We start from the raw sequence: 27985 nt of genomic DNA, 5'->3' as shown, positions 1-27985 counted from the left end.
CTCCAGTTTGCCTCGCTGCAGAGCAGGGAACCCAAGGGAGACAGGTTGAAGGCAAACAGTGGGACAGCGGCTCTGCTGTGGGATCCAGTTCCCATAGCTGTTGGCTTCGGAGTACCTCTACTGCCGTCCCGTTCCCCACGGGCCCACCACAGCCTGGTGGCGGCCCCGGACCCCGCAGTAACAAAGGCCGGCCAGGGGAGGCAAAAGCGTGGGGAGGAGCAGCAGGAGATGGAAGGGCGGGCCCGGCTGTAGCAGCTGCTGCTTCCTCTCCAAGTCCCTCAAGGGGCCTGAGTCACGGGCGGCTGCCTTGGGTCGGCGAGCTCGGGGCGAGGGTCTGGACACCTGGGTTCTCCGGGGCTACGGAGAGGGAGCGGGGCGTGGTCCATGGGGACAGAAATTCAGGGCCAGGGATTGCGGCGGGAAAAGAGTCCGCTAGCCTAGTCCCACGCGAGGTCTCCAGAGCGAGGCTCCGCCCCTCGGGCCCCGCCCGCGCCCCCTTCCCACTCCGCATTGTCCTCAGACAAAGCGGTCGCCGCCCCCTGCCCGGCCCCCAGGTCTCTGTCTCGGTCCCCCGTCCTCGACTCCCCTCTTTCCCTCCTCCTCTCCTTCCCTCCTCCCCTCCCTCCTGTCTCCGGATCTCTCTCGGTCCCACTCTCCTCCTCTTCCTCTCTCCTCCCTCCGGACGCCAGGCTCCTCCGCACCCCCTCCCCTGGGAGCCCCGACGGCTTGTGAGTTGACTGAGGGGCTTCAGACTTGGGGGGGGGGGTGTCTCCTGTCTCCCGTCCCCGGTCCGGACCTAGGGCTGTCTCCTCTTTGTGACGGGATTGCCTGTCCGAGCGGTCCGAGCTGGGTGGGAATGGCCGGCTATGTCAGGACTCCCCGAGAGCAGAGACTCAGGCATAGGACTGGCAGGCTCGGATGAGCGGAGCCGTGGAGAGGGTACTCTGCACGCCAGGGTCTCGGGCTCGGCGGGTGGGAGAGGCAGGTGGTGGTGACGGGACCGGGTGGGGGTGGACGCCAGGGTTCTGGGAACGTGCTGGCAGCCCAGACACCCGGGTTCCGAAAGTCCCCAAGGGAGGGTATTTCCCCCGAGCTGTCTGGGGGCGGAGTGCAGGGTGGCGGCTGGGGGGCCGGAGAGGCGTGGCCGGAGTCGAGCTGGGAGGGGAGCCGGGACCTCCCAGGCCCGCGCTGAGACGCGCCCGGCGGCTCCCGCGGAGCTCCATTTCCCCTCTGCCCCCTGATTCCCCCGCTCCCCTAGACCTCTCCACTCCCCGCCCCTCCTCACCGCTCCGACACCCCCTCAAGTCCCACCATCCCCTCTCGGGCGGGATTCCCTGATCTCCCTTCCCACTCTAACCGCCTCGGGGTAACGGTGGGGAAGCCTCGCCTGAACCCTAACACCCCCTATCCCTCCCGGCCTCTCTTTTCTCTCTCTTCTCTCATTCCGACTTTTTCCGCCCTTCTCTTCTCTCACATCCTCGGGACTGTCTTTGATACCATTAATCCTGTGCTGCCAAATCTGACTCCTGCGGCTTTGCCCTGAATCTCTCTTCTTCCTCTCAGGGCCACGACCCCACCCCCACTTGGCCCCCAGCCTTTTCACTTTTGTTTTCTCCTTTCTTTGCCCTCCATCTTCTCACTCTTTCCCTCTGTCTTTACCCTCAGCTCCTGTGCCTATCTCTGTGTCCCACCTCTCCCCCTCTACTTCCTCTCCCCCCACCCCCAGTTTCACCTCTGGGCCTCTGGAGCCTCTCTTTCCTGTTCTCTGGCCCCAGCACTCCCTACCCTCACCTCAGCGGGACCATGGCCACCATCCCAGACTGGAAGCTACAGCTGCTAGCCCGCCGACGGCAGGAGGAGGCAGCCCTTCGTGGCCGGGAGAAGGCAGAGCGGGAGCGTCTGTCCCAGATGCCAGCCTGGAAGCGGGGACTCCTGGAGCGTCGCCGAGCCAAGCTTGGTCTGTCTCCTGGAGAACCTAGCCCTGCACCTGGGACTACAGAGGCTGGACCTCCAGACTCAGATGAGTCGGCTGTCCTCCTGGAGGCCATTGGGCCAGTGCACCAGAACCGATTCATTCGGCAGGAGCGCCAGCAGCAGCAGCAACAGCAGCGGAATGAAGAGTTACTTGCAGAGAGAAGGCCTGGGCCTTTGGAGGCCCGAGATCGGAGACCCAGCCCTGGGGAGATGCGGGATCAGAGCCCCAAGGGAAGAGAGTCAAAAGAAGAGCGGCTCAGTCCCAGGGAGACCAGAGAGAGGAGGCTGGGGATAGGGGGAGCCCGAGAGTTGAGCCCCAGGCCTGTAGAGGCTTGGGACTGGAGGCAGAGCCCTGGAGAGGCTGGAGACAGGAGCTCCAGACTGTCAGAGGCCCGGAAATGGAGGCTGAGCCCCGGAGAAACTCCAGAGTGGAGTCTGAGACTGGCAGAGCCTGGAGAACAAAGCCCCAGGAGAAAAGAGGTGGTGGAAAGTAGACTGAGCCCTGCAGAGTCTGACAACCAGAAGTTGGGGCTGACAGAGTCGCATAAATGGAGGCCTGACTCTGGAGAGTCTCAGGAACAGAGTTTGGTACAACTGGAGGCATCAGAGTGGAGGCTGAGCTCAGAAGAAGAAAGAAAAGACTGTTCGGAGGAATGTGGGAGAAAAGAAGAGAGACCAGTTCCAAGGCTGGCCTCAGAAGAGATTACAGAGCTGTCAGAGACCCTGACAAGGGAGGCTCCAGACAGCAGCTCCAGAGAAGTGGAGGCAGGAGAGCAAAGGCCCACCCCTGTGGAGGATGGTGAGAGGAGCCTGAGGCTGACAGAAGGATGGAAATGGACCCTGAACTCTGGAAAGGCTCGAGAATGGACACCCAGGGACACAGAGGCTCAGACTCAGAAACTAGTCCCCCCAGAGTCTGCTGAGAAGTATTTGGGGCCTCTTGGTACTGAGGCTGGAGAAGGGGAGGCTGAGAAGGAGAAGGCGGGGGCTCAGGGCAGGCCTCTGAGAACCCTGCAGAACTACAGCTCTGTGCCCTCCCCCTTCCCACCAGAGGACGCTGGGACTGGAGGCTCTAGAAGGCAGGAAGAGGAAGCAGTGGATCTCCGGCCCCCACCAGCTGCCCCTCTGTCTCCCCCACCCCCAGCCCCACCTGCCCCCCAGCCCCCTGGGGATCCCCTCATGAACCGTCTGTTCTATGGGGTGAAGGCAGGGCCAGGGGTGGGGGCCCCTCGCCGCAGTGGACACACCTTCACAGTCAACCCCCGGCGGTCCGTACCCCCTGCAGCCCCCACCACTCCTGCCACCCCAGCCACAACTGATGCGGCAGTCCCTGGAGCTGGGAAGAAGCGGTACCCGACTGCCGAGGAGATCTTGGTTCTGGGGGGCTACCTCCGCCTCAGCCGCAGCTGCCTTGTCAAGGGGTCCCCTGAAAGGCACCACAAACAGGTAGGGAGCAGCCAAGTCAGACTTCTCAGAAGCCTGCTCCTCAGTTCTCTCTGGCCTTTCTTTTTTATATCCCCGTATTCTTGTCCTCCTCTATTCTTTCTTGTGAATTCCTGCCACCACCCTTCCTCCTCTATACACACCCTTCTTTCTTGTAGAGCTCATTTTCCATTCATTTCCAAGCCCAAGGATCCTGCCCCAAATCAAGTGCTGTCCATGGGTGTGTCTCACAGGGTGTGCCCAGGCTGCTCACTTGTCATCCCTTCAGGCTCTGGGTCCTTCCTCCCCACCGCCTCAGCTCCCCCTCTTCCCCCCGCAGTCCCATTTCTTCCCTTCCTTTCCTCTGAGTCTGTGACCGAATCTAGCCCTTCTGGTGGGAGACCTGAACCAAGGCTACAGCCTAGAATCTGTGAGAGCAGGGTTTTCAGTTGAAAGCACATACAGCCTTCCAGTGGAGTGAATGTTGGGCAGGAACCCGGCAGAGGCACAAGGGGTGGCTTTGGGGTAGGGAGAAATGGCAGGGAGAAGCGAGTGGAGAAGGGTCTCAGTCCCAAGGCAAAGAGGGGAGAGCTGAACAAGGGGGACATCCTAGGATGGGGGCAGAGGAATGGAATAGGGCTGGAGGGCAGAGAAAAGACTTCTGAACCCCGAGTCAGCTCCATGGGAGAGGCGCACACAGAGGCCATTTGAAGTGGGTGACCTCAGGGTTGCACACCCTCAGCTGGGCCACTGCTTTAGACAGTGCTCCCTTCTCTCTTGGGACAAGAAAAGCCTTCTCTTCTTCCAAAATCTGCCCCCCCCAACTCCTCACTCCCCTTCTTCCTTCCTCCCTGGGCTTCCCCTTCCTCCCTAGGACTGCCTCAGCAGTTGGTTTTCCCCATTTTCCCCTCTCTTCCTGCTGCCCTGGTCTCTCCCTCCCTTTGGGGTAGCAAAAGAGAGAAGTGAATTTGGAGGCACTGTGCTGAGAGCAAGGAATACAATGGGAGTTGGGGACAGGGGTGGGGGCTGAGGCCAGCAAAGGGTCAGAGGTTAAAACTGGAAAAAGGACAAGGTGCAGGAAGTGGGAGCAGCTAGGCTTCTTGCCCTGGCTTCAGCCCAACCCCTTCCTTACACACCAACCAGTTTCCAGCTTGCAAATCTCTAAGGAGAGAGAGGTCCCTGCAGGGACAGGGAAGCCCTTCCTAGTCTCCAGTCCTCATCTCACCTGACATCCTCAGATTTGGTTTTCTTGTGTGTACCCTGTCAGTGGGAAACCACAGGGACCAGAGACCTAGATTGAGCTTTCAGGTCACTTGATTCCCCCAATTCATCTTCATGTGGAGCTCAGGCTCCCACACCTGAGCTGTGGTACCTGAGTCTGTCCTGAGCACTCTGACTGCTACCAGCCCCTTTCCCTTTGGGCTGGGCAGATGAGAGGAGGTAGGTCAGGAACTGCCAGCATGAGGTGTTCAGACAAGTCACTTCCTACTGAGGTTGGCCTGTGCCTTTGGGGAGGAAGAGCAAAGGGAGGCATGAAGTTTGGGGCCCAAAGCTGGGGCCCATATGAGTGCAGGGCAGGACCTTTCATAGTGACCCTACCTAGGTCAGGGAGTAGGGGAGCCGGAAGCAGATCACCCAAACAGGAAGCCTGGGGTGGGGGCCGGAAGGCTGGTATGGCTGAGTGGGGAACCGCTGGGCCCTGGGCCTGCCAGAACCGCTCAGGATGTGGTGAGAGAATAAGGAAGCCCTGGCTGCTCTGGGGGTGGGGGTGGGGAGAAGCAGCACAGAGTTTTCTAGACCCAGACACCTCCCCCTCCACCCTGTCTCAGGCCTCCTTCCCTCTCTGCACCCTGCTCAGCAGGGACTAGCATGCCTTGTCCCAGCTCTGACCCAACCCACTTGCTGGGAGACCACAGGACTGCCCTCCCCCATAACTTCTGTTGGCAAGCTAAAGCCATCAAACATATCCTTGCCACGGGAGAGAAATCCCAGCCCTGCCCTGTGGCTGGTGCCCTTCCCTAAAGGCCCAGAGATGGGCTCCTCCCCTCTCTGGCCCCCTTAAGACTTTATATAGCTGATGGGAGTGGAGCAAGTGAGTCACACCCCTCTGTTTCCTCACACCCCCACCCCACCCCCAACTCCCATGCAGGCTGTGCATTCCTGAGAAGTCCAGTCAGAAGTTGGGGGGGGGAGGGGGGGAGGGGGCTCTGAAGAGAAGCAGGGTTAGGGAAGAAAGACAAACATGACTGATAGCAAATAAAATGAATCCTTTTTCAGAGTGGATAATAAATTGTAGAGCTTGTTATCCCAAAGAGGATGTGAAAAGAAAACAAATGGGTCCCCAGAAGTCTGAATAAATCTGTCAGTAACAGAACCAGAAGTGGTCCCTTTTGAACAGCTGGAATGTAAGGGATCTGGCTGCTGTCACTCATCTCTACCAGCAGTTCCACAGACAGTGTGCCTCCCACATTGTTCCCCAGTGTTGATTCTCTGTGGGGACCACTGTCTGAGGTCTGGACCAACCCTTCCTTACTCCCTGTAGCAACTTTCATGCTCTTATGGACAGCAGACAAAAGATCACAAATAAGTAAATTCTCTGGTACATTAGAAGGTGGTAGGTAAATGATTAAGGCGGCGGGGGTGGGGTGGTGGTTAGAACAGGGAAAGTGGAACCTTGAGGGCCAGAAAGTTGGGGGAGTGAATATGAACTTCAAATAGGGTGACGAAGACAGGGAGCCACAGGGATATTTGGGGAAAGAGCGTTCCTGGTAGAAGGAATAGCCAATGCAAAGGCCCCAGAATGGGAGTGTCCTTGGTGGGCTTGACGAGGGTGGCCAGAATGGGAGCAGATGCCTGAGAGGTGAGGTGGGATGTGACACAGTGGAAATACCCTGTGCGCCTTAGGCTCTAACTTTTCCTCCCAGTGAGATGAGCCAGTGCATGGTTTGGAGCCAAGGAGGCGGAGTTCCAGCTTCCCTTGGGGACCCAGGTTTCGCATTCCTTACAGCCTTTAGCATCCACCTGTCCAGCCACCCCTACCCACCCACCCCAGCTGCACTCTTCTCACATCCCAGCCCATGTGGAGACACAAGGAAGCAGAGCCCAAGGTCCGAGTTTCCCAAACAGGTGCCTGGGAAGACCTGAGTAGATCATCTGGACCTTTCCAAGTAGTTCACAGGGAATCCTCCTGTTTGTCTCCTTAATTGCTTCGGCTCCCAGAGGTAATCCCACTCTGCTCCTGCGCCCTGAGCTTCTTAAAAGGGCAAAGGGGAAGGGTAGAAAGGCGCTGAGAACAGCTGGGCCTCGCCTGCTCTTGGGACAGTGTGTTTGTGGGTTTTCTGCTCTCTCCAGGTCCCCTCTGGCCTTTTGCCTCTGTCTCTGCTTGCCTTTCCTGGTGCATTCTCCACTGCAACCTGTGTTTGCATGGACTTTCCTCTTTGCCCTTGTCACCCCGCCTAGCTGTACCTTTCAGGGACTTAAGGGCCCATCTCCCCTGTGTGTTAGGGGAGAGTCTGGTTTCCTCTGGGCCTTTTGGTAGATCTCTTCTTCCCTCCCAGGCCCCAGCCCCACTTTGTTGTTGGTCCACTCCAGCTACAGGAGAAGAGTGAGGGGAGCAGGAGGGCACCGGTGTCAGAGTCCGGGGTTTCCCCAGGAACTTCAAGGAGCTGGGGTGTGGAAACTAATGGCTTGGCTTGGCTTTTGCCTGGGACTGCCTCCAGCCAGCTACTTCCTGCCAGGTCAAACTTCCCTCCTCCTCCAGGAAGCCTTCCTGGTTCCCCTCAGGATGCCCAAAGAGTCAGTTCTGATTACAGGAGTTATCTCCATATATTTTCAATTCTTTTTATCCTTCCACCACCCGCAGTCTAAAGAGTTGGGACCCAAGTCCTGTATTAATCACTTCTGCCACCTCTGCCCCAGCTCAAGCCAAAGTCTGATGTTTTGGAAATAAGATAGAAGAAGGAAATTATGGGATTAGAAAGCCTGTATCAAAAGGAAAACTGGACCCCTGGAACCTCGGGCAAAGTCAGTAGGGTGCCCAAATCCAGCTCCCCCCCTCCCTTGCATTTGCTCCCCGTACTAAATTCTGGGCCTCCCCGCAACCGCACCCCGTTCTCTCCCACTTCAGCTCAAGATCTCCTTCAGCGAGACAGCATTGGAGACCACGTACCAATACCCCTCCGAGAGTTCGGTGCTGGAGGAGCTGGGCCCGGAGCCTGAGACTCCCAGTGCTTCCAGCCCCGCAGCGGCACAACCCGACGAAGAGGAGGATGAGGAGGAGCTGCTGCTGCTCCAGCGGGAGCTCCAGGGCGGGCTGCGCACCAAGGCCCTGATCGTGGGTGAGCTGAGGCTCCGCCTGTCCGAGGGCACCCCCTGGTGCTCAGAATGGGCACTGCGGTCCGGGAGGGAAAGGGAGGAATTAATGTGGGCGCTTCGAAGAGGCCTGACGGGATCTCTAGCCCCACCCACTCCTTTACAAATGGGGAAATCGAGGTCTTGGGAAGTGAGATGCACAGGGGCTCTCCAGATTTCAAAACTAGGAATCTTTCTGAGCGCAGTAGTGTGGTTAAAAATACAGGGTGTGGATCAGACAGGCCTGCATTCGAATTCCATCTTGTCTCTTGCCTGTGGTGTATGTAACCTCCAGGAAATCACCTAACCTCTGGCCTCCGTTTATTAATTCTGAAATGCGTTTGATAATAACCACCTCCTGGGGTTTCCAGGAGGAATTTTTATGAAGCATCTTGGAACTCTGGCTGGACATCAAATTATTTCGCCCTATCTGGGGTTATTGTGTGATTAAAAGAGTTGTGAGAATGCCTGACACAGAATGCAAGTCACATGAGTGATGGCTGCTGTCACTGTAGTAGCAAGCACTTGGCTTGGAGGATATTATAAGCCTTACGTTCAGTGTAGAGGGTAAGTGGGGAAGGTAGGAGGCCCTCACTCATTCCCTACTATTATTGCTTCCTCTCCCACAGATGAGTCCTGTCGGAGGTGACCTTCTTTCAACATAGAGTCTATACCCTGGTTTCCCGGAACTGAAGATCCTGGAGCCCAGAAGACTGAGAATAGAGAGACCCTGAAAATGAGCTTGGCAGGGAAGGGCAACCGATATCTTCCAACTTGCTTTCCTCATCCTGTTTTTGGGGGCAGAGCTAGTCTCCCAGTTTCCACCCTCACCAAAGGTCCCTGGTTTGAGTGTGTCGTGCTGATGGCATCCTAGATGATTCAAACGTGAGCATCAAGTCCTGAGGAGGATCACAGCACTCACTGGGGCTGGAGGTGGAGTACCTCCTCCACCTCCATGGGTGGGTTACCCTCTCCCTTCAGCTTCCTTGACTCCCAACCATTCCCTGGGGGCTCTTAGGATTTAAGTACTCTTCCTGGGCAGCCTGCCCCCACTCCATTTACAAGCCCCTCTCCTTCCTATTCTGTAGGCCACTGCCCTTTTGTTTATACCTCCTGCCTCCTCTCTTGACCACCAGCCTGGTTTACAAACCCCATTAGCTCCCAGCCCCACCTGTCAAAGTCCCAGGTTTACAACGACACCTACTTGTTGAATCCATGTGGAACCCTCTCCCTTGTCCCTGGCGCTTGCCTCATTGGGGGTGTGGCTTCCTCCACTTTTGCTCAGTATTACTGTACCTTAGTTTTCCCCAAGAAGGAAGGCTGGGGATCTTAGACCTGTACCCCCCATCTAATTATTTAATTCTGTTCCTTCCAGTGGTCCACAACTGAATTGAATTGCAAGGGTGAGGGGCGACTAATAAGGCACCTCTTCCCCATTTCTCCTTCCTTATCAACTGCCTGTTTTGTTTGTTTGTTTTTTAAGTTTTCCTTAATAAAATGGAGTTCTCTCCAACTCTCCTGCTGCTTTTCCTTCTTTAGAAAAAAAGTGTGGGTGGGGGAGGCTGTCTGTTCCTCATTCCAAGTCTCTCCCGTCTTCCCACTGGCCATGAAGAGGTAGTGGCCATGGCTGCGGGAGGGAAAAATGGGGATGAAACAGGAACTCAGCATTGACATGAAGAAAGGGCTTGGGAGAGCCCCATATCTGTTTCTCAAAGGACTGGCAGGAAAAGGACTGGTTTGAGGAAGGGTAGGAGGAATCCACTAAGCTGGAAGTGCCACAAGAGCAGACTATTTCAGCGGGGTTTAATGAGGCATCCCCATGCCTTGCAAAATTACTCCTAGTGCACTTGCAGAGTTATTACCAGAATGAATGACTGAACAAATATATGAATAGATGAAAAAAGCTAAAATACTGGAAGCAGAGGACACTCTGAATTGAAGGATTCTAGTATTTAGAAGGCTGCTAGAAGCAGCCAGCTTACACTAACTAGTGTATAACAATCGCTAATCTAGGGGCATTTATTCCAAGACTCAAGACCATAAATAATAAGTCTAAAACTGCTGCAAAATATAGTGTATGTAGAGAAGGGCAGTTTCCTGAAAAACAGTCTCTGAAAGACCATGGGTTTTATATTTCTCAAGGTTTAATTAAAAACCATTGATAATTCAAGGCTTTGTTGCCCAACTATAGTTTACTGGGAGATTTTCCCATTTCAAAGAATTTCTTTCTTCTACAAATGTGGCAGATCTATAGTTCACTTATCAGGGTTTTGTTTGTTTGTTTGTTTGTTTTGTTTTTTTCCCAGTTTGCTAGGGTAGTAAAGACAAGTTTGAGTAGTTATAATCCTACCACTACAGGAATTTTCTCAGCTTAGTCAGAGGAGACTCCCTTTTACTAAATATAAAATAAGTAAGACAAATTAATTTTAAACATATACGGAAGTCTTTAATTTACTAGCAAAGGAACAATGAAGGTGTTAAAACAATGAGCCAGTTTAGAGAGGGTATGAGTATGGAAGGAAACAATGCTTACATTAGTAGCTAATTAGGTAAAGATCCTAATCAGTTACCACCCAGGAAACCAGAGAGGCAGAAAGCTCTGAGATGTCAGGGCTGCCCACAGTCCATCTCAGAAACAGAAAACAATGCATTTAAGAAGTAAATGCTAAGGACTCAATGCTATGGCTGTTGGAATAGCAATATTTATTTCCCAACAGTAAGTGTCTGGTAAGTCCAATTACTCATAGAAGTATGAAGGGGGGTCAAACCAACATCAGATAAGCAGAGAGTAAGGTAACAAGCTCTGCTTATTTTTGAATAAGCATCACCAGTGAATTAATCAAGCTGTTAGCAAAAACACAGAACATAGTTTACATGTTCCTTAGTTTGGAGGGGTTTTTCTTATTCTTTACAGATTTTATTTATTTATTTGACAGAGACACAGCGAGAGAGGGAACACTAGTAGGGGAAGTGGATGAGGCAGGCTTCCCACTGAGGAGGGAGCCTGAGGCGGGGCTCAATCCCAGGACCCCGAGATCATGACCCAAGCAGAAGGCAGATGCTTAATGACTGAGCCGCCCAGACGCCCCAGTTTGGAGGTTTTTAAAAATAACTTTATGGGGCGTCTGGGTGCTTCAGTCGGCTCAGGTCATCCGGCTCCCTGCTCCCTGCTCGGTGGAGAGTCTGCTTCTCCCTCTGCCCTGTACCCCACTCGAGCTCACTCTCTCTAATAAATGAATACAATCTTTTTTAAAAGATAACTTTCTGAGAGCACCAAGAAAAGAGGGCACTTTTGTCCCCCCTCCCATCCTGTTTCTTCCTGCTTGGAGGTCCTTGGTTACGTCTACGTGTATTCATTCCTGTCGCAGGTGCCGGTACTCGCCATCAGCATGAGGTAATCCTTCATCAGCACGGACCTAACCTTCCAACTTGAGATATTATCTCCCACCAACACGCACAAACCTTGCATTATATTTGGCTCCATAGGACTTACAGGTTTTATTTATTATGTATCTTCTCCCCCCTCCCACCCCGCCTTCATTAAGGGGTTTTTGTCTGATTAGTTCTTTGCCATATCCCCAGCAACTAAAATTGTGCTTAGCACACAGCATTTGTTGAATGAATGAATAAGCGAGGGAATCCACAGACTAGCCATCAGAGGGCGACAGAGAGACTTAGTGGAGGCGGAAATGAAACGTTTTGCCCCGAGCTTCACGTGAGGTTCCGTAAAGTTTGAACTCGCTCGGCCACCATAGTGCTTAAGCCGGAAATGGCAGGCCATTTCCGGTTTTCGCGGTTCGGGAAGACGTTTTCGGGCTGTCGGAAACCGAGCCCCAAGGTTCTAAGACAGGTCCTTCACGGAACTCAGACTCCATCCCAGGGCTCCAGGCTCCAGGCCTCCGACGGCCCCAGCCGCCAGCGTGACTACTGGAGACAGTTCAGGGCCAGGAACGGGGCAGCGTGGGTCACCATGGCGACGCCGGGTGGGCTGGAACGCTGGGTGCAGGACGAGCTGCACTCGGTGCTGGGGCTGAGCGAGCGGCATGTAGCGCAGTTCCTAATTGGTACCGCGCAGCGCTGCGCCTCGGCCGAGGAGTTTGTGCAGCGTCTGCGAGACACCGATACCCTGGACCTCAGCGGACCAGCCCGGGACTTCGCCCTGAGGCTCTGGAACAAGGTGTTGAGAGGGGCGGCGTGGGGCGGTGCCAAGAGTGGGAGCGGCGGGGGAGGAGGTGGAGCAGGGCAGGGGCCCCAGGTTATTTGTGCAGGTGAGGTTGGGCTAACGTCCTTCCGAGAATTAAGTAATCTCAGTACCCAAGCACCTAACTTTTGTCCACTGTCGCCTGGGTACTGTGCTAGGTGCTGGACGTCCAGTTCTGGGGAGAAGTTCAAGGAGGGTTAAGTGTTATAGAGCAGTGTTTCTTGAACTTTAATATGCATGCTACTCATCCAGGACCCTTATTAAAATGTAGATTCCGATTAGGTGGTTTTGGGATGGGATCTTAGTTTTTGCATTTCTAACTAGTTTCCAGGTGAATCCGATGGTCTACAGGCTACGCTTTGAATAATGAGGCAGTAGAAAAGATGTGTGAGAAGTGCTGTGGAAGGGCAGAGAAGGTATGGGTAGTGCTCAGGGGAAGGAAGCCCAAAGATTCCCCAAAATCTGTCTGGTAGAGAAGGGGTTGGGAATAAAGCTGTAAAGATTAACTACTGGAGGACAGGACTCTGTATTTCTTGTCTTTGTATTTCTCCCACCTGACAGCTCCTTACAGAACAAGTGCTTATTTAAGCATATGGAAGAGTGAAAGTGTCCAGCATGTTCACAGAATGGCATATAGCCTGCTTTAATTGTCACATATGTCACAAATGGTGCCTGGTGGGAGATGAGTTTAGAACCTAAGTGGTATGAGGATAAGACGTTATGTAAATCTGTTTAGCATGTATCCTGGAATCTGGTACAGTGCCAGGCTTCTGCAAACCAATCCTTATAGCATATCAGTTCTTGCATAGGGATAGCTTAGTTATGAGGAAGCACAGAGGCTGAACAATTGAGAGTTGGTTTTGAGAATGTAAAATAAACTCCATGAAGGCAGGGATTGTTGTCTTTTGTTTATTCCTGTGTCCTTGGTCCCTAGGAGACAGGTACCTGATGCATCAGACAGATTTTTTTACGTGACCAAAAAAAAAAAAAAAAAAAATTGCAGATGTGATTAAGTTAAGGATCTTGAGATAGGGAGATTATCCTGAGTTATTTGGTGGGTTCTCATGAGTGAAAGTGGGCAGGAGAGTCAGTGTCAGAGCAATGCAGCAGGAGAAGGACTTGATCGGGCATTACTGGCTTTGAAGGTGTCATTCAGTAAATGTTTGGTAAGTAAATGATTGCAAGGAGGTTCAAAGCTGAGAGGCCCAATTCAGGCTGATGAACATGGGGTGAAGCCATAGGGAAAAGAGACAGTGAAGGCTGGTTTAAGATCAGGTCATTCCTTTTTTTTTTTTTTTTTAAAGATTATTTTTTAAATTTATTAACTGACAGCAAGAGATCACAAGTAGGCAGTGAGGCAAGCAGAGAGAAAGGAGGGGAAGCAGGCTCCCTGCTGAGCAGAAAGCCCAATGTGGGGCTTGATCCCAGGACCCTAGAACCATGACCCGAGCCGAAGGCAGAGGCTTAACCTACTGAGCCACCCAAGCGCCCCAAGATCAGGTCATTCCTTAAATTTGGAATGGGGCAGAGTGGGTTGGCAGAGATCAGGAGTTGCTCATATCCCATTGTCTTCCCTTCTGATAGGTACCACAGAAGGCAGTGGTAGAGAAGCCAGCTCGGGTGGCTGAGCGAGAGGCCCGAGCCCTGCTGGAGAAGAACCGATCCTATAAATTGCTGGAAGACAGTGAGGAGAGCAGTGAGGAGACTGTAGGTAGAGCCGGGAGCAGTCTCCAGAAGAAGCGTAAAAAACGGAAACACCTCAGGAAGAAATGTCATGAGGAGGAAGAAGAGGAGGAGAAGATTTCTGAGAAAGGGAAGCGAAAGGCAGGGTAAGTCAGAAGCAGCGTGAGAAGGGATGCACCAGAGGATGAAGGGACTTGATAAGCTTCCTAGGAGGCCTCATGTAATCCTTTGGGCTGGACTGCAGGGGGAGTAAACAGCAGACTGAGAAGCCAGAGTCGGAGGATGAGTGGGAGCGGACTGAGCGAGAGCGCCTTCAGGACTTGGAGGAACGTGATGCCTTCGCCGAGCGGGTTCGGCAGCGGGACAAGGATCGAACTCGCAATGTCCTGGAGCGGTCAGACAAGAAGGTGCATAGGAGCAGCATGTTGTATGAAACCCTGGGAAGACTCCCTTGGTCAAATCTGAGGTTTGGTGTGATTGGAGAGATAGTGATCTCTGGGAAGACCAGGATGGCCTCTGGTGGTGTCCATCTCTATAGTATGAGGACCCTTCTGGGTCCTCTGGCTATGGCAGCCTTTTGCCGAACCTGTAGCCCTAGAGATTCCTCACTGAAAAGGGCCATTTCTTTATACAGTGGTATATCCGAATGAGCCTTGTGATTCTAGAGGAGCAATGGCTGTGGGAGATTTTGACCTCACAGCCCTCCAACCCTTGTTTTCTTCTCCTAGGCATATGAAGAGGCTCAGAAGCGCCTCAAGATGGCTGAGGAAGACCGGAAAGCCATGGTGAGTCCTAGTGCCCAGGAAACCAACTATCAGAAGGCCTGGGGTGGGGGAAAAAGGACACAAAGGAAATATAGTTGGGATGCTGATGGCTTGTCAGATCTGTGTTGCCACGAACCTGCCAAGGACAAACTTAAGTTGTAGAGGAAAAGAAGCTGCCCACAAACCTTCTTACTCCTTAGGATCTGAATCACACTATGTTCATGAGGGAGATGTGGGCTTTCCCTAAGACTTAAGGAGATGTAATCAGAAGTCAGCTGGAACATCTAAGAGGATGGCTGGAGGACAGGGGCAGGGCAGCTGTCCCACTGCCGAGGTGTGTGCTGTCCAGTCAGCTTGGGCACACCCAATTCCAAAAACCTTCCTACCACCTAATCCCTCTATCCCAAACATGGTCTTATAATCTTCCCCTGGTTTCCTGAGTTTCTTCTCTCTGAATGGGGATATAGCCCTTGTAATTCCTAAACTGAACTTGTCATGGTGTGAGTTCTGGTAGGGTAGACAGTTTTTCCAACGGCCCGGTCATCCCACATAAGGTTATACTTCGGATTCTCAAAAGAATTTTGAGACTCCTGGTGTCCTAAAAATGCCCTAGTGGAAGTCAGGTCTCTCCTGACTGAGCCATCTCATGACCCACCCCACAAAATGGCTGTGGTCAGAGACTTCTGAGCTATCTGTCAGTATGGGTGTAATGTTTTTATTTGCCAGAATTTATTCTTTCCTTTTCAGTCATGAAAACTTCCAAACAAACAGGGAAGTTAAGAGAGGAGTATAATAAACACCCATATAAACTATTCAGATTTAGAAATGGCTAATATTATGTATAGTATTTGTAAGTGTGGGCTTTTTCTTTCTAAACTTTTTTTTTTTCTTTCTAAACTTTTTGAAAGACTTTAGACATCACGGCATTTTATCCCATCAGCATGTATCTCCTAAGAATGAAGACATTGTCCTCCAAGACCACAGTGTCATTGTCATGCCCCCAAAGATGGACAGTCATTCTCATGTACCAGTGAGGAACCTGTCCACAATAAAATTTCCCCAAAATGTCTTTAGTAACTGCTCTTTCCAAACTGGAAGGCAAGTTTCATGCATTGTATCTGGTGGTTCAGTTTCTTACGTTTATTTGTTTCCTATTCTCTCTCTCTATCGTCTTGTACCGTGCCCCACATTCTGGATTTTTCTGACTCTTATCTTGTGTTGAGTTCTTCTATGCCCTGTGCTTCCTTTAAAGTTGGGTCTAAATCTTGGTCAGCTCAGATTAAAAAGTTGTGACAGGAGCACTTCTTGGGTGGCAATGTGCCCTTCACATTACACCACATCGGGGGAACACACTGACTGTGTACCTGTTGGTGCAGGTAGTGTTCCTGTCAACAGCCTTTCATCTAATGGTTTTAGTATAACCACTACTAATCCTTTCCAAAGTCGGCTGTTTCACTTTTTGGGATTGCAAAAAGATGATTTTTGGAGTATGACATTCCTTCTACATTTATTGGCTGATCTTTTTATGTAAAGAAGAGCTTTTCCCTAACTAGGAATGAGCAGGACACCTTGGGTGATACAGGCATTTAAGCATCAGACTCTGATTTTGGCTCAGGGTGGTGAGATTCAGCTCCACATGGGGCTCTGCCCTCAGGGAGAAGTCCGCTTCTCTTCTCCCTTGTCTTCTTCTCTCCCCCTGCTTGTGTTGCTCTCTCTCTCTCAAATAAATAAATCTTTTTTTTTCAAGATGTTATTTATTCAATTGAGAGAGTGAGAGAACACAACCAGAGGGAGAGGCAGGGAGAGGGAAAAGAAGCAGACTTCCCACAGAGCAGGGAGCCAGATGTGGGCCTTGATCCCAGGACCTGAGATGATGACCTGAGCAGAAGGCAGATGCTTAACCATCTGAGCTCCCAGGCACCCCAATAAACAAGACTTAAAAAAAAAAAAAAAAACTAGGAATAAGCTATAATTCCATCTTAAAAGGCAGCACAAATGGGGCACCTGGGTGGCTTAGTCAGTTAAGCATCTGACTTGATTTCAGCTCATGTCATGATCTCAGGGTTGGGAGATTGAATCCTGTGTTAGGCTCTAAGCTCAGCGCAGAGTCTGCTTGGTATTCTCTTTCTCCCTCTGTCCCTGCCCACTCATGCTGTCTTTCTCTCTAAAAATAATAAATAATAATTTTTAAAAATCTTTTAAAAATGAAGGCGGGGCAAATGTTATTTACTAATTTTGAGAGAAAGGAGTTTGATGTAACAGTCACCTCACTGGTAACAAAACCTTTTTTTCCCATTTTTTTTGTGTGTGTTTGTCACATTGAACTCATGCATTTTTATTTCTCAGTATTTTATAGTTGCATATCATTTTTCTTTTTGTACTCGAATTGCCTGAGTTGGGTTTGTTGTTGTTGTTGTTGTTGTTTTATTAGTAATCTCTATACCCAGTGTGGTGCTCAAACTCAAGACCCCGAGATCAGGAGTTATATGCTGTTTTGAGTCAGCCAGGTGCCCCTCAAATTGCCCGTTTTTGGTTTTGGTGGGGTTTTTTTGCCTGTATTTTAAAAGAACATCCATCTGCTTCCTCCATCAAGTTGAAAAAGTATTTGATTATGGTACTTAGATTATATCATGAACTTAAACTCCTTTTAAGTCTTCGTAGAATAGGGGCGCCTGGGTGGCTCAGTCGTTAAGTGTCTGCCTTTGGCTCAGGTCATGATCCTGGAGTCCTGGGGTCTTGGGATCAGGCCCCACATCAGCCTCCCCACTCAGCGGGAGGCCTGCTTCTCCCTCTCCCACTCCCCCTGCTTGTGTTCTCTCTTTTGCTGTGTTTCTCTCTGTCAAATAAATAAAACCCTTTAAAAAAAAGTCTTCAGGGGCGCCTGGGTGGCTCACTGGGTTAAAGCCTCTGTCTTCGGCTCAGGTCATGATCCCAGGGTCCTGGGATTGAGCCCCAGATCAGGCTCTCTGCTTGGTGGGGAGTCTGCTTCCCCCTCTCTCTGTCTCTGCCTGCCTCTCTGCCTATTTGTGATCTCTCTCTGTCAAATAAATAAATAAAATCTTAAAAAAGAAAAAAGAAAAAAAAGTCTTCATAGAATAAACAGAAGCCAAGCAATTAAACAGAATTGAGGCACCAAAGGAGAGGGCCTGATGAAATTTTGCCACTACAGTAGAGGAGATTGTTTTGATCACAGGGAAGACAGTGTTGCCACAGTGGGAGGGCTCATGGTGAGAGCTGAGAAAGGCCTTAAGGTTGTGGCCAGTCTTTTACTGTCATCCATAATGTGTCCTGAAAAGCTCCTGTCAAAGGAAGCATGTAGAAGCCAGATGATACATTGTATGAGGCAGGGAGAAGTTAGTCCCAGAGGCTAAGCATTTCTGATTACATCTTGCCTTACAGAAATACTCTCTGATGCTATACTTCCAGATTTTTGTATATAGTGTGTTTTTCCCCTTTTTCCAAACTGTAGTCATTTGATTTCAGACCATGGAACATCTGAGACTGAAGTTGACCTCCTGTTGGCACATCCAGTGGTTTCTAATAGTCTCACTTGTTTTCAGTTTGAGACCTGTGCTTCTAAATGCTGGTATTAAGCCCTTTAGTTTTCCTTCTTTCCACTAAGTTGAATAAAATAGTAAAAATAAAATCTAAAATATTCAGATAATTGCTTTAGTGTATCTATGTTGACAAAGATGGTGAGGCTGTCCAGAAGGACCTTCCAGCTGGATCATGCTGCTAGAAGATAGTGGCTTTCAGACAGGCCCAGCTTGGGGCACACCATTAGTCAGGTTGGAAATTGCCAAAGGACACTGCTGGCCTATCAGGGAACTTGTCACTCTTATGGATAGGTAAGGAAAGGGGTTTCGAGGTGAAGATTTGGCTGCCCTGTCCTAACCCAGGTTCCTGAGCTACGGAAGAAATCCCGCCGAGAGTACTTGGCTAAGCGGGAGCGAGAGAAGCTTGAGGACCTGGAGGCTGAGCTGGCTGATGAGGAGTTCCTTTTTGGGGATGTGGAGCTGAGCCGACATGAACAGCGGGAGCTCAAATACAAGCGGCGAGTTCGGGATCTGGCCCGAGAGTACCGGGCAGCTGGGGAGCAGGAGAAGCTGGAAGCCACCAATCGTTACCACATGCCAGAGGAGACCCGAGGCCAGGTGAGGCAAAGCAGAGTCCACTTCAGCCCTGCTTCCCAAGCCAAGGGGAGGGAAGTCTTCAGAGCATTAGTCAGTGCCTTGGCTGACCCCTTCCTTGTCTTCCCTTTCCCTGCATGTGGGAGTGAGTAGTGACTGGGAAGGTGAGGCTTGGGAAGAGGGCATCTTCTGTCTTCACACATCCTTCTTTCCACAGCCAGCACGAGCTGTGGATCTAGTGGAGGAGGAATCAGGAGCCCCTGGAGAGGAGCAGCGACGCTGGGAGGAGGCCCGGCTGGGGGCAGCATCCCTGAAGTTTGGAGCCCGAGATGCTGCCTCTCAGGAGCCCAAGTATCAGCTGGTGCTGGAGGAAGAGGAGACCATCGAGTTTGTCCGGGCCTCTCAGCTCCAGGGCGATGAGGTGAGCAGGAGAACTCTGGGACATTCTAAGGAGGTTGGGAAGCCAGCCCTGAAGCTCACACCCCTCTTTCTCCTCAGGAGCCATCGGGCCCACCGCCCCCCACCCAGGCCCAGCAGAAGGAGTCCATCCAGGCTGTCCGCCGCAGCCTCCCAGTGTTCCCTTTCCGCGAGGAGCTCCTGGCTGCTATTGCTAATCATCAGGTCCTCATCATCGAGGGTGAGACGGGCTCCGGGAAGACCACCCAGATTCCACAGTATCTCTTTGAGGAGGTACAGTCATCCATGCCCTCCAAGTTGCTGAGCCCTGATCCTTGACAAGCACAGTCCTGTCAGTCCTCCTTTTACATGTTATTTTGAGTGGGTACGTACTACCTTCTCCGTCTTTAGTCTTTTCCGCTAAATTGTGAGTTTCTTAAGAATAAGGACAAACCCTTTTCATGTTTCTTTTCTCACTTCTGTCACTGTGTCTGTGCCTAGTTCCAGCGTTCCTGTTGGAAAGACCTGTAGACAGGTAGATGGTGGCCTGGGGACCTTCCCACACCACACCACACCACCACACCAACCAGCTCAGCCATCACATCCGCAAGGGCCAAGAACAAGGAGTCAGAGGACTTGGTTTCCTGCTTTTTCTTTTTTTTTTTTTTTTTTTTTTTTAAAGATTTTATTTATTTATTTGTCAGAGAGAGAGAGCAAGAGCGAGCACAGGCAGAGAGGCAGGCAGAGTCAGAGGGAGAAGCAGGCTCCCTGCGGAGCAAGGAGCCCGATGTGGGACTCGATCCCAGGACGCTGGGATCATGACCTGAGCCGAAGGCAGCTGCTTAACCAACTGAGCCACCCAGGCGTCCCGGTTTCCTGCTTTTTCACCTTCTTTTGTTCCCCTTTGTTTCTGGGTCTGCCCCAGCTGGTCTTTTTCTAGTTCTGGTGTAGCTGAGCCTGATTGTGATCACTCAAAAGGCTGGAACTCTCGGGGCTGGGTGAGGACACCCTTGAGGGCCCTAAGGTCTGCCCTCCTATGTGTTTGCCCTGGTAGTCTGTTTTTCACTTTCTGTCTGTTCCCTCCTTTCCCCCTGCCCTGTTGTACATTTATACTTTCTTTCTCTAAATTATTCTGGGCCCCAGGAGCATATTTATTTATTAAGGGTTTTATTTATTTGAGAGAGCATGAGCAGGGGTGGGGGGAGCAGAGGGAAAGGGAGAAGCAAGGGGAGCCCCATGTGGGGCTCATCCCAGAACTCCGGGTTCATGACCTGAGCCAAAGGCAGACGCTTAACTGACTGAGTCACCCAGGTGCACCTTCCCATTCCCCCAACCCCGGAAGCATATTTAGCCAAGGAAAAACCTCTTCTTTTGTCATTCAGGGTTATACAAGGAAGGGAATGAAGATTGCCTGCACCCAGCCCCGGAGAGTGGCAGCCATGAGTGTGGCTGCCCGTGTGGCCCGGGAGATGGGTGTGAAGCTTGGGAATGAGGTGAGATCTGCGGGGATGGAGAGGGGAGGGGAGACTCTAGGGTCTGGGACGTAGCCCACACTGTGCAGGGCTTCACACCACAGGTCCAGGCACTGATCCCTTCTCCCCTAGCCCTGCACTCCCTTCAGGGAGTGTCCAATCTTAATGGCCCTTTTGACAGGTTGGCTACAGCATCCGCTTTGAGGACTGCACATCAGAGCGAACTGTCCTCCGCTACATGACAGATGGGATGCTCCTCAGGGAGTTCCTCTCTGAACCTGACCTTGCAAGTTACAGGTACACAAAGGGTCCCTGTCTCCCACAAGAGAGCCACTGCCCTCTCTTCCACCCAGTCTATTGCCTTCCTCCCCTTCAGCACCTTCCTACAGGTGCTGCTCCTTTATTCTCTGGCCTTTCTCTTCTTTCTTCTCATCCAGCTAGTTTGGCCTTTGTCTTCTGACTGGCCCACCAGTTCTTGAATCTTTTATGGTGTGGATAGTCGTAGGACTGGCCTGCAGGTATCATGGAGATGGGGTAGAAGAGAGGCAGAGAAGTCCTCTGCCCATTGCTTCCACAATTTAGAAAACACCAGGATGGTAGAGTGGTGCTGTGGAGACTTAAAAAGCCACATGAAGACTCTTTGAAGATTCTTAGAATGTTCAGCGTAGAGTGGAGAAACTCAGGGAGACATCCTTGTTCTAGGGGCGGGCTGTTACATGGACAAAGAATTCAGACTTGTTTCACATGATGCTAGAGAGTGCAACTAACAACCATGGGAGAGGTTACAGGGAGACAGATTTCAGGGCAATACTAAGAAGTCAAGAGTGGTGGAGATTGGAGGGGCTGTCGGTGTGCTGGGGCCGTCACTCTTGGGCCTCTGGCCCAGGTCTTGGAGTGGCTTGGTCTGTGAATAGTGAGTTCTCAGTGCTGGTGTTGGCCAGGCAGGGCTTGGATGAACATGTGTTTAAGAGGAGAAGGGATGGTGCGTGGCTGGTGGTGGGGTCAGGCCAGCCAAGCAGTATGTGCTTTCTCAACTCTCAGGAGGCTGTGAAGTTCTGGTCTTAGGAGATCACAAATGGAGCAATAGGACAAATACGATTTGAGCCTTCACATCCCTTGCAAATATTTCAGAACCCGAGGAAGGCTAGCCAGTACAAGAGTGTTTGGGTATAGGGTTTTCCCATCAAACCAGCCTGCTTTGTGGAACAGATAGGGACTTCACCAGCATAGTCAGGAGTGAGCTGATGCAGGCTTGCCTGTCACTTGGAAATCCAGAGATTTGAATGAGGATAAAGAAGATGCAGCACCGGGATAATTAAGGAGAAGACCAAAAATTCTGGAGAGCTCTCTCAGGCTGGGATTGAAAGGCTGACCTGGGCCCTCTCCCCAGAAGGAGGCAGCAGGGCCAACAGGGATGCCAACAGCTCACAGGGTGTTTGAATTATGGTGGCCCAGGGGACCTTCCCAGCAGGGCCTCTTTTGAATAAAAGAGCTCTCACTTTTTTCCGCTTTAAAACAGATACTCTTACTTCTGCTGACTCTAACAGACCCATGACTCTAACCCAGAAAGGATGTCTGACTTGTCTTGGCCTTGGCTTCCAACCTCCAAATCTTGGCTGTTGTTGTCTTCCCAGGCTGGGATAAGCTGCAGACTGTGGGGTCTTGGCCTTCTTTAACTTTCTGTTGGTCTTCCTTAGCTGGGGTGATTGGCTTCTCTTTGGATCCATCCTCCCACATTCCCACATTCACCTTTGGGCTCTTTGCTTCCTCTGTGCCCTCATCCAGGGGACCCTCTTGTCTTCTCCTGGCCAGCTTTCCAGGCTCACTGCTCTCCTGTTCTTTCCCTAGTGTGGTGATGGTAGATGAGGCTCACGAACGGACCCTACACACAGACATTCTCTTTGGGTTAATCAAAGATGTTGCTCGCTTCCGGCCTGAGCTGAAGGTCTTGGTGGCTTCAGCCACTCTGGACACTGCCCGTTTTTCCACCTTCTTTGATGATGCCCCTGTCTTCCGAATCCCTGGACGCAGGTTTCCAGTTGACATCTTCTATACCAAGGTGCTTCCCTCAGGGAGGGTGGGTTTAAGTGCTAGGCAGCAAACCATGGGCCTTTGGAGAAGGTTGTCCCAGGGAGGGAAGGGGAAAATGGAGAGTCCAAAAGGGCACTAGGACAAACTGGTTATTGAGTTGGGAGAAAAGGTTTCCCAAAGAGATGGCCTTCCTGTGACCCCTCTCCTGCTTCTGCCTAGGCTCCAGAGGCTGACTACCTGGAAGCTTGTGTAGTGTCTGTGCTGCAGATCCATGTGACCCAGCCCCCTGGGGATATCCTGGTGTTCCTGACAGGACAGGTGTGAGATGGTGGGGTTGGGAGTGGTGGTGGTGATGTATCCCAGGGGAAGACAGAACTTCCAGGTGGGCCTTGTGTCACTTTGGGACCTGTACTGCTGTCTCCATCCCAAATCCAGGAGGAGATTGAGGCCGCCTGTGAGATGCTCCAGGATCGCTGCCGCCGCCTGGGCTCCAAAATCCGGGAGCTCTTGGTGTTACCCATTTATGCCAACCTGCCTTCTGACATACAGGCTCGTATCTTCCAGCCCACACCCCCTGGGGCACGAAAGGTCAGTTGGAGAAACCCACATTTTTCACCCCTATAGTTCACACAACTAATAGTGAAAAAGAGAGTATGTGCCTGCCCTGTGCAGGATCTGTCCTGGGCCTGCTGCAGCCACAAGGCTCAGTAGTAGTCCCCCGCTTCCAGAGCTGGAGAGAGGATGAATTCAGCATGAACTGAGACACACCCAAATAACGTGACCCGCTAAGTCAGTACCGTGGAGGTGCAGAGGAGAGGGGAAGTCCTTGGTGTGCTGAAAGGTGGGATTTTATCTGTATCTTTAAGAAAAAAGGTAGGGAATTCCAAAGCAAAGCCTAAGGTATGTTTGAGGTCAGAGTGTAATCTAGAAGATTAAGGGGAATGTTCACATGGTGAAAACAACTCTGAACTGAGATTAGATTGAGAGCAGTTGGAAGCATTTGAACTTGAGACGATTGGATTGGATGGCAATCAAAGGGTTTTGAGCAAAGATGTAACTTCCATTCAGCAAATATTTAATGAGCTCCTCCCACGTGCCAGGTACTGTTCTAGGGAATGAAGATACAATGAAGAACAGAACAAAGTTCCTAGCCTCTCAGAGCTTATAGTCTAACGTAAGTTAGGAGACACTGGACATGTAAATACACAATGCTGATTCGTGACCAGTGCTATGGAGAGATACCATGCAAAATGGGGAAATGGAGACTGACTCCAGAGGAGTGGTAGTGAGGAATGGCAGAAGGTGTTTTCCTCAGGATGTAGGGAAGATCTCTCCTTCTCCAGTAAGGTGAAAGGGAACCCAGTGAGGGAGGGAGCCTTGCTGATATCTGGAGGTAAAGTGTGTCCGGTGGAGGGAACAACTAGTGGGAAGGACCCGAGGGAGGAGTGTGCTCAGACCAGCCAGGGAGCAGCAGGAGTGGAGGAGGAGTGGAGGCAAGGAGCCCATAGTACTTAGAGAGGAGGTCAGAAAGGTAGCCAGGGCTAGAGGATTCAGGGCTTCAAGGGGTTTGAATATAGTTCTCAAGTAGAACAGGAAGCCATTGACAGCTGGGATTAGTGATGTGACAGGCTGATGTTTTTGAGGCCATCCAGATGCCAGAATGATGAGTTTAGGTAAGCAGGGCCAGGAGTAGAGGCAGGGAGACACATGAGAAGCCTCTTGCAGGAAGTCCTGGATGAGGATGAATGTGAAAGTGCTGGTGGGAAAGATGGGAGCCAGGGACCTGGACCCCTCTCCCATCTCTGAAAACAGTTCTAACCCTGCTCCCATGTCCTTTCCACATTATGTCCCTGTTCATCCCTACTCTCGCTTGCTCCTGCCTGGCTTGTCCCCTCTCCTGACTTTAGACCCTAATTCCTTCAGTTCCTGTCCCTTATCTGCACCTGCCTCTCTACTAGAATCTTCCAGGAATACTTTTTCTAGGTAATTTTGGTGGGTGGGGTCTCCAGGTGACTATACATCCTGTCACTCAGGTGGTTGTGGCAACAAACATCGCTGAGACATCACTCACCATTGAAGGCATCATTTACGTACTGGATCCAGGGTTCTGTAAGCAGAAGAGCTACAACCCTCGCACAGGCATGGAATCCCTCACTGTCACACCCTGCAGCAAGGTCAGCCTGCTTGGGCTTCAACAATGTCTCCATGGGAAGGGTTCAGTTCTAAAGCCTGTGGGAGCTTCTTAGAGGACAGGGAAAAAGCAGCCTACATCCTCTCAGATTTCTTGCATAAGTATTGCTTCTTCTCTGTTCTCTCTCCAGTTGTCAGCCATGCCTGCCTCTCCTTTCTTTGTAGGCCTCAGCCAATCAACGGGCTGGTCGGGCAGGTCGGGTGGCTGCTGGGAAGTGCTTCCGCCTGTATACTGCCTGGGCCTATCAGCATGAGCTGGAGGAAACCACGGTGCCGGAGATCCAGAGGACCAGCCTGGGCAATGTCGTGTTGCTGCTCAAGAGCTTAGGTTATTTGGGGTCCCCCAGTCCTCCTGAAGAGAGGAGGGAGGAGGGGCTGGAGTCACTGATCCCTGCAGAGAAGCTGTTCTACACCCTCACATCTTTCTTCAGGGATCCATGATCTAATGCACTTTGATTTCCTGGATCCTCCACCATATGAGACCCTTCTGCTGGCTTTGGAGCAGCTGTATGCTCTGGGAGCCCTCAACCACCTCGGGGAGCTCACCACGGTAAGGTGGGAGGGAAGCATGGGCAGGAGCAGGATGAGGGGGTTGGGGTGACTTCTTGAGTGGTGGAGGGACTCCTGAGGGAGGACTGGCCTCAACTCTTTTTCCTCTCCTTAGTCTGGACGGAAGATGGCAGAGCTACCGGTGGACCCCATGCTATCTAAAATGATCCTGGCCTCTGAGAAGTAAGTGCCACACCCCACTCCCACCCCTGCCACTCTGGCCAGGCCCCCAGCACACAAACTGGCTTTGCTTCCTTCTCTCTTGGGGCCTTCTTTGTTATCTTGGTCTTTTTCCTTTTTCTCCTTGCTGTATTCTTTTTTTTTTTTTTTTTTTTAAAGATTTTATTTATTTATTTGACAGAGAGAGATAACAAGCAGGCAGAGAGGTAGGCAGAGAGAGAGAGGAGGAAGCAGGCTCCCTGCTGAGCAGAGAGTCTGATGCGGGGCTCAATCCCAGGACCCTGAGATCATGACCTGAGCCGAAGGCAGCGGCTTAACCCACTGAGCCACCCAGGCGCCCCTCCTTGCTGTATTCTTTAACAAATAAGTTACTAGAAAACTCTTAGTGCCCCTTTTGAGGCTCACAAGGGGCAGTAAAATACTAATCAAATGAGTAAGATTGACAAATAGAAAATTGGGGGGCATGAATGGATGTGGAAGACTTAGCACCTGTGAGGAGTGTTGTGTGTGGACTGGTTTGGGGACTTTCTCATTCCTGAGGTTTTGGACTGTAACACTTAGATGTAGTTGTGGAGGGGCCACCTTTAAATGCCATTCCTCTGCCGTAGTAGAGGTCAGAGGTCATTAGTGAACTTGAAGTGCTGTCTTTTCCTGATGCACATAATACATCCCTTCCTCCTACAGAAGTCCTTCCTACCCTCAGAAGTCCTCAGCGCTTTCCTGCTCTCGCCATGGATAGCCTCCCCGCAATTGTTTCACCTCCAGCCCACCACCACCCAAATCTGTCCGCCCTGAATTGTAGCCGTTAATGGCAATCTCCATGTGAGGACACATCCACACACAGTGATCACTTCTCCCCTTACCATGCATGTATCTGTTCCTGTATGCCTTCCTTTGGACCCTCATGCTTTGCCCTTCCGGCCCCAGGTACAGCTGTTCAGAAGAGATCCTGACGGTGGCTGCCATGCTGTCTGTCAACAACTCCATCTTCTACCGACCCAAAGACAAGGTTGTGCATGCCGACAATGCCCGTGTCAACTTTTTCCTCCCTGGTGGAGACCACCTGGTTCTGCTGAACGTTTATACGCAGGTCACTGGGCTTGGCTGATGGGATTGAAGGAGACACGGGGGACTCTGGTTCTGCTATATACTTAAGTCCCACTTTTTTTTAACCATCTTCACAGTGGGCTGAGAGTGGTTACTCTTCCCAGTGGTGCTATGAGAACTTTGTGCAGTTCAGATCAATGCGCCGAGCCCGGGATGTGAGGGAACAGCTGGAGGGGCTCTTGGAACGTGTGGAAGTTGGTCTCAGCTCTTGCCAGGGGGACTATATCCGTGTACGCAAGGTCAGCTTTTTTTCAGCCTCCCTGTTCCCCACACACTCTCCATCTACAGAGTGAGCTGCTCTGGGGGCCTGAAGCAGTCCCTTCAGCCTGAGGATGTGCCCTCTTCCCCTGGAGAAGGCATGCTTTTCTGTGCTTTCTTCACCAGACTCCTGAAGGGTCATTCCCAGGGGGTTCTTCACGCATTCCTTACCTTTTGAGTTCTCCAGAAGCCTGAACTAAAAAGGTAGTGAGTGCTTAGGTTCCCTGCATGTGTGGCTTTCTGGTTGACTTTCTTTCTTGTCTTTCTCTCAGGCCATCACAGCTGGTTACTTTTACCACACGGCCCGGTTGACTCGTAGTGGCTATCGCACAGTCAAACAGCAGCAGACAGTGTTCATCCACCCCAACTCCTCCCTGTTTGATGAACAGCCACGTTGGCTGCTCTACCATGAACTTGTCTTGACCACCAAGGAGTTCATGAGACAGGTGAGGGGACCTTCCCTTGCCCAGGATGGTGCAGATGTGGGGGGAGGTAGGATCCTAACAAGCTAAAAACCCAGGTTCAGGTTGCTGAGACCAGCAGAGAAATAGGAAAACACTTTGCTTTAAGGCAGGATAAAATAGAAAGGCCTTCTCTCAACAGCTATGTCAGCATCTACTGAGATTTAAGAACTGCATATTCATTCAGTACATATTTGAATGCCTAGTACCTTGGTGTTTCAGATGCTGGGGTAAGAATGGTGAACAAAGCAGATGTAGTCTCTGTCCTGAGTGTACTTTACGACTAGGTAAAAAACCTAGTTTAGGGATAGTTTACTGGGGATCCTGAATGACATGTAAAGGTTATGTCTGCCCTTGGAGTATATAGTATTAGAGCCTGGCACCTTGCCCCTAGCCCTGTAGTCAAAGGTGGAAAAAATAAACTTTTCTGATTACACAAACACTAGAGTGTAGGTTGGAAAAAGGGGAACTCTACTGACTTTTTCTCTCCTCTTGTAGGTACTGGAAATTGAGAGCAGTTGGCTTCTGGAGGTGGCTCCTCACTATTATAAAGCCAAGGAACTAGAAGATCCCCATTCTAAGAAAATGCCAAAAAAGATAGGCAAGACACGAGAAGAGCTAGGGTAAAGAGAAGGGGACACAAACAGAACCTAGCACCCCTCCTTTTCCTTCTGTAACATTATTTAATGTACATTTTTGGAATAAAGCTTGTGGGAACTTTAAATTTTAATTGATTTATATTTTATTTTTTAAAAAAGATTTGAAAGAGAAAGAATTATTATTTTAAGTAGCCTCCATGCTCAGCATGGGGCTTGAA

The 27985-nt window shown here is 51.2% G+C and overlaps 2 protein-coding genes across 7 annotated transcripts; both read left to right on the top strand.

The window, feature by feature from the left end:
• The first annotated feature begins 236 nt into the window (after positions 1 to 236).
• On the top strand, positions 237 to 9259 carry PPP1R18 (protein phosphatase 1 regulatory subunit 18). 5 transcript variants are annotated; one of them, XM_059399753.1, is made up of 4 exons: positions 237 to 728; positions 1776 to 3420; positions 7523 to 7733; positions 8376 to 9259. In XM_059399753.1, exons 2-4 carry the CDS (start codon positions 1804 to 1806, stop codon positions 8393 to 8395), a joined length of 1848 nt encoding a protein of 615 aa, XP_059255736.1. In that variant the 5' UTR covers positions 237 to 728; positions 1776 to 1803; the 3' UTR covers positions 8396 to 9259. The 5 variants fall into 5 exon arrangements, with proteins under 5 accessions (XP_059255736.1, XP_059255733.1, XP_059255737.1 ...); XM_059399750.1 differs by having other exon boundaries at positions 1564 to 3420; XM_059399754.1 differs by lacking the exon at positions 237 to 728 and adding an exon at positions 735 to 939.
• Positions 9260 to 11512: 2253 nt separating this feature from the next.
• On the top strand, positions 11513 to 27898 carry DHX16 (DEAH-box helicase 16). Of its 2 annotated transcripts, none has more exons than XM_059399735.1 (20): positions 11513 to 11923; positions 13532 to 13776; positions 13875 to 14037; positions 14359 to 14415; positions 18294 to 18548; positions 18742 to 18945; positions 19023 to 19214; positions 20303 to 20413; positions 20574 to 20689; positions 22241 to 22451; positions 22643 to 22741; positions 22859 to 23011; positions 24457 to 24597; positions 24779 to 24941; positions 25045 to 25163; positions 25278 to 25345; positions 26270 to 26432; positions 26527 to 26679; positions 26980 to 27153; positions 27667 to 27898. In XM_059399735.1, exons 1-20 carry the CDS (start codon positions 11516 to 11518, stop codon positions 27793 to 27795), a joined length of 3324 nt encoding a protein of 1107 aa, XP_059255718.1. In that variant the 5' UTR covers positions 11513 to 11515; the 3' UTR covers positions 27796 to 27898. The 2 variants fall into 2 exon arrangements, with proteins under 2 accessions (XP_059255718.1, XP_059255717.1); XM_059399734.1 differs by having other exon boundaries at positions 11514 to 11923; positions 26527 to 26688.
• The last annotated feature ends 87 nt before the right edge of the window (positions 27899 to 27985 follow it).

The sequence above is a fragment of the Mustela nigripes genome, chromosome 5 (assembly GCF_022355385.1).
Source record: "Mustela nigripes isolate SB6536 chromosome 5, MUSNIG.SB6536, whole genome shotgun sequence".
In the NCBI taxonomy this organism is placed as follows: Eukaryota; Metazoa; Chordata; class Mammalia; order Carnivora; family Mustelidae; genus Mustela; species Mustela nigripes.
Note: the sequence above shows the minus strand (reverse complement) of the source record. Positions and strands in the feature narration are given on the sequence as shown.

Coding starts and splice junctions, on each gene's coding strand:
- PPP1R18 (XM_059399751.1), top strand. CDS start 919: ATGAGCGGAGCCGTGGAGAGG. Junction 940..1,563: donor TGAGCGGAGCCGTGGAGAGG/GTACTCTGCACG, acceptor TCTTCCTCTCAG/GGCCACGACCCCACCCCCAC. Junction 7,734..8,375: donor CACCAAGGCCCTGATCGTGG/GTGAGCTGAGGC, acceptor CCTCTCCCACAG/ATGAGTCCTGTCGGAGGTGA.
- DHX16 (XM_059399734.1), top strand. CDS start 11,516: ATGGCAGGCCATTTCCGGTTTTCGCGGTTCGGGAAGACGTTTTCGGGC. Junction 11,924..13,531: donor CCCTGAGGCTCTGGAACAAG/GTGTTGAGAGGG, acceptor CCCTTCTGATAG/GTACCACAGAAGGCAGTGGT. Junction 25,164..25,277: donor ACCTCGGGGAGCTCACCACG/GTAAGGTGGGAG, acceptor TCCTCTCCTTAG/TCTGGACGGAAGATGGCAGA.